Source organism: Pygoscelis adeliae, unplaced genomic scaffold, assembly GCF_000699105.1.
Source record: "Pygoscelis adeliae isolate BGI_AS28 unplaced genomic scaffold, ASM69910v1 Scaffold112, whole genome shotgun sequence".
In the NCBI taxonomy this organism is placed as follows: domain Eukaryota; kingdom Metazoa; phylum Chordata; class Aves; order Sphenisciformes; family Spheniscidae; genus Pygoscelis; species Pygoscelis adeliae.
Genome location: NW_008824232.1, coordinates 1378016 through 1381005, shown reverse-complemented (window position 1 = coordinate 1381005; position 2990 = coordinate 1378016). Strand labels below are relative to the sequence as shown.

The window sequence follows — 2990 nt, the reverse complement described above, 5'->3', positions numbered from 1 at the left end:
TGTTAAATCATTACAGACCACGACACAACTTTAATTTTGCCCGAGACCCCCCAAGCCTCAGTGAATTCCAAGGAAGATTCAGAGAAAAAGAATTTGTATCAACTATCATGAAAGTTATATCATTAGCCCAAACACCCCAGCGTTTAAACAAAAATAGGCCTTACCTAAGACTACGAGGAGTATCTTCTGAAAGGCGCTAGACAAAGCCTTCCCGACTGCGAGCTTCTGAACTCTTCTTGTGGCTGTGACAAACTCGAGAGGATCTGAACACAACCAGCAGCATGTTATTGATATTAAGCTGACACTCTGCATATGAAGCACACTAGCTGCATTGCGCTAGGAAACGTAACCAAACACAGCCTTAGGGATCTGATAAGAAAGCTGCTTATGTTTCAGGAGTCGCCGGCAGCATGGCAAAACCCTCACAAGGGCTTCGTGCGCCAACCCAGAGCAGCACACGATCCTCAGCCCTGTGTCGGGACCCTGCCAGGGCAGCGGGCAGTGCAGAGGCCCGCTGGCACCTCAGCTGTGCCACAGACACAGCATGAAGAATCACGTGGCGTGTTCACACCAGAAGTGGCTGCGATGGGGAATGAATAACGCTGCAGGCGAGAGGGAGAGAACAGCAGGTAGGAAAGCGATACTGGTGTGAATCAGGGAGGGAAGAGGCATGCTCAGGATCCCTTGCTGCATAGCATGGTAGCTCACAAGGCCCCACACAGATCCTTGCCTCCAGCTAAATTCGGATACTACATCAGACCCACAAACTGTGCAAACACAAGACTGACCAGCGTCTGTGCCAGCTGCTGAGAGGGACTTCCAGCTGCATCCAAAACGTACCTTCACTGTTTTCGATGTCTGCCTCGCCGAGGGCAACTCCCCTGGTGCGTACCCCGTGGTTGGGCAGTGTCACCTCTACAGCACACAGATATTTCACAGATCGCTTCTGTAATGTCTCTCCCAGTTCCTCATTCCCACCATCAAAGCCAGATACATTCTGCAGCTGTTGGGAAGACCACAGATAATTAATTTCGGTTAAATAGGAAGGGGATGTTATGACCACTTAGGCCTATGCCTGCATGCCACAGATCTCTGCACAGCGTGTAACTCCAAGGCAGTAGCACACGGCAGAAGCAGAGCAGGGATGTTTTTGACACTATTTTAGAAATACCTCATACTCCCCATCCGCTGGGAGTCTCAGTCATCTCAGACACTTTCAGCACACAAAGATTACTGTCAAGCCCTGGCACTGCTTTAATCACAGCCGTCCCCATTTTTATTAACAGCAGCCAAGCCAGCGCTCTCACCCATAGCAATCTTCTCTCCCCAAGCTTTCAAAATACCCCCATTTGTGGTCCAAAACACAGCTCCTGTAGCTGTCTGTTATTTGCTGATTTGAGGACAATTCTTCTTATTCCGCCAACCGCTCTAATTAAGAAGAGGATAAGAGGAAGGGTGATGGATGAATATAAAGGGTCCCTTACTGCGATGATGCGACTGGACCAGCCGTTAAAGCCAAAGTAGTGGTTGGCCAACTCCTGGCACTTGTTGCTGTTGAGAGCAAGGACTTGCTGCTGAAACCCTTTCTGCTTGGTGCAAACACAAACCTGTCCAGGAAAGAAGAACCCTGGTTAGCCAGGCTTTGCTTGCCAGGTTCCCACTACAGACACACCGTGGCTCCGGGAGAGTCATCCGAAGGTATCCTGTTCCCTGACCGCACGCGCGCTTCTGAGATCTGTTAAATATTTTTTACCCAGGAACAGGCCCTGCAAATTATTCCAGAGGAGGGATGCTGCCATTTTACTGCTTAAATGCTACCTGGGAGCCAGCGGTGGGGGATGTCACCACAGGGTAGCATCCAGCCAAAAGTTAGTAAACTTTTTGCACAGGGAGCATCACCGAGATCAACAATTATTTTGTGTAATCCCACACTGCTGCTGGAGGTCACGGTGCTGAGTCCTGCACGTTTCACACCTGGGGCCGTTCTGCTTACCTTCAAGGGAGATTTCTGAAACAGCCTTTGCCCATTGCATGCGCGCTGGGCTCTGCTGGCATCTCCAGCTGAATAAAACTTGACGATGGCGTAATACCCGGGCCCTGCCACGGCAGCATTTCTGTGCACTCGCACCGAGTAGAGCGGCCCAAACTTGGAAAACACTGAAAACAGGGAATGCTGAGGAAAAACAAGAGAAAAAAGGGTCTTTTGAAATATCTACGGGTGCTCCAGGGGCTGAGCAACCGCAAGAGAGAGAGGACTACTCATGAGACCTAATTACCTAGAAATCAAGGAAAGTTTTTAGGAAGTTTAACAGCAATAAGGCCTGGAATAAGCAGTGAGACTGAAGATGAGTATCTCTCCGTAAAAATAAGCTCAACCTGGCTGGACCTCCGACCCTGTCGACACCTCATCTCCATTATCATCCAGCCTCTGCTTCGGGAGGAGAGCGAAGACAGACGTGGGATTTTCTGTCCCCCCGGTCATCCTCATCCCAGACTGTCTCCTGCTCTCTGCCGTCCTGCTTTGTGCGGGCGCGCGGTTTCGCCGGCGCTTTCAGTAAAACACTAGCACGGTATTTTGCAGGCGGACTAGCGGGGTTTCGTTCCAGCTCTTCCCCCTGGCGCTGGGCTCTCGGTAGTTTTGCCGTGCAGACCACAAAACCGGCCGCGGCACAGGGGCAGGCGTCGCCCTGCGGCGGCCCGACACCCCCTCGGGGGTGCCCTGCACCCAGCACGCCTCAAGGAGACAAGGAAACTAAAAAAATGATTAGAAACCAACAAAACAAAATAAAAGGGAGGGATTTAAGAATATATTATTGGCACATAGGTGAAGCCATCAGTAAGGATGGGGGGGGACTGGGCCCTTAGCTCCAGCGGGGGAGAGGGACCCTGGGGGGATCCCAGGCCCCGCTCCTCAGCCCCGGGGGGGGTGCCGGGCCCCGCTCCGAGGCCTCGCCTCACCTCCAGCCCCGGCTCCGGCTCCAGGCCCCCGA

The 2990-nt window shown here is 52.2% G+C and overlaps 1 protein-coding gene across 1 annotated transcript in view; it reads right to left on the bottom strand.

Moving 5' to 3' along the window:
• RDM1 (RAD52 motif containing 1) overlaps window positions 1-2488 on the bottom strand; it is a 5652-nt gene extending 3164 nt beyond the window's left edge. The window contains exons 1-5 of the mRNA XM_009334903.1: window positions 2387-2488; window positions 1994-2212; window positions 1485-1607; window positions 841-1003; window positions 165-263 (exon numbers count right to left, since the gene is read on the bottom strand). Coding sequence (XP_009333178.1) covers window positions 165-263; window positions 841-1003; window positions 1485-1607; window positions 1994-2212; window positions 2387-2488 — 706 coding nt within the window. The remainder of the gene's footprint in view (window positions 1-164; window positions 264-840; window positions 1004-1484; window positions 1608-1993; window positions 2213-2386) is intronic.
• Between the last annotated feature and the right edge of the window lie 502 nt (window positions 2489-2990).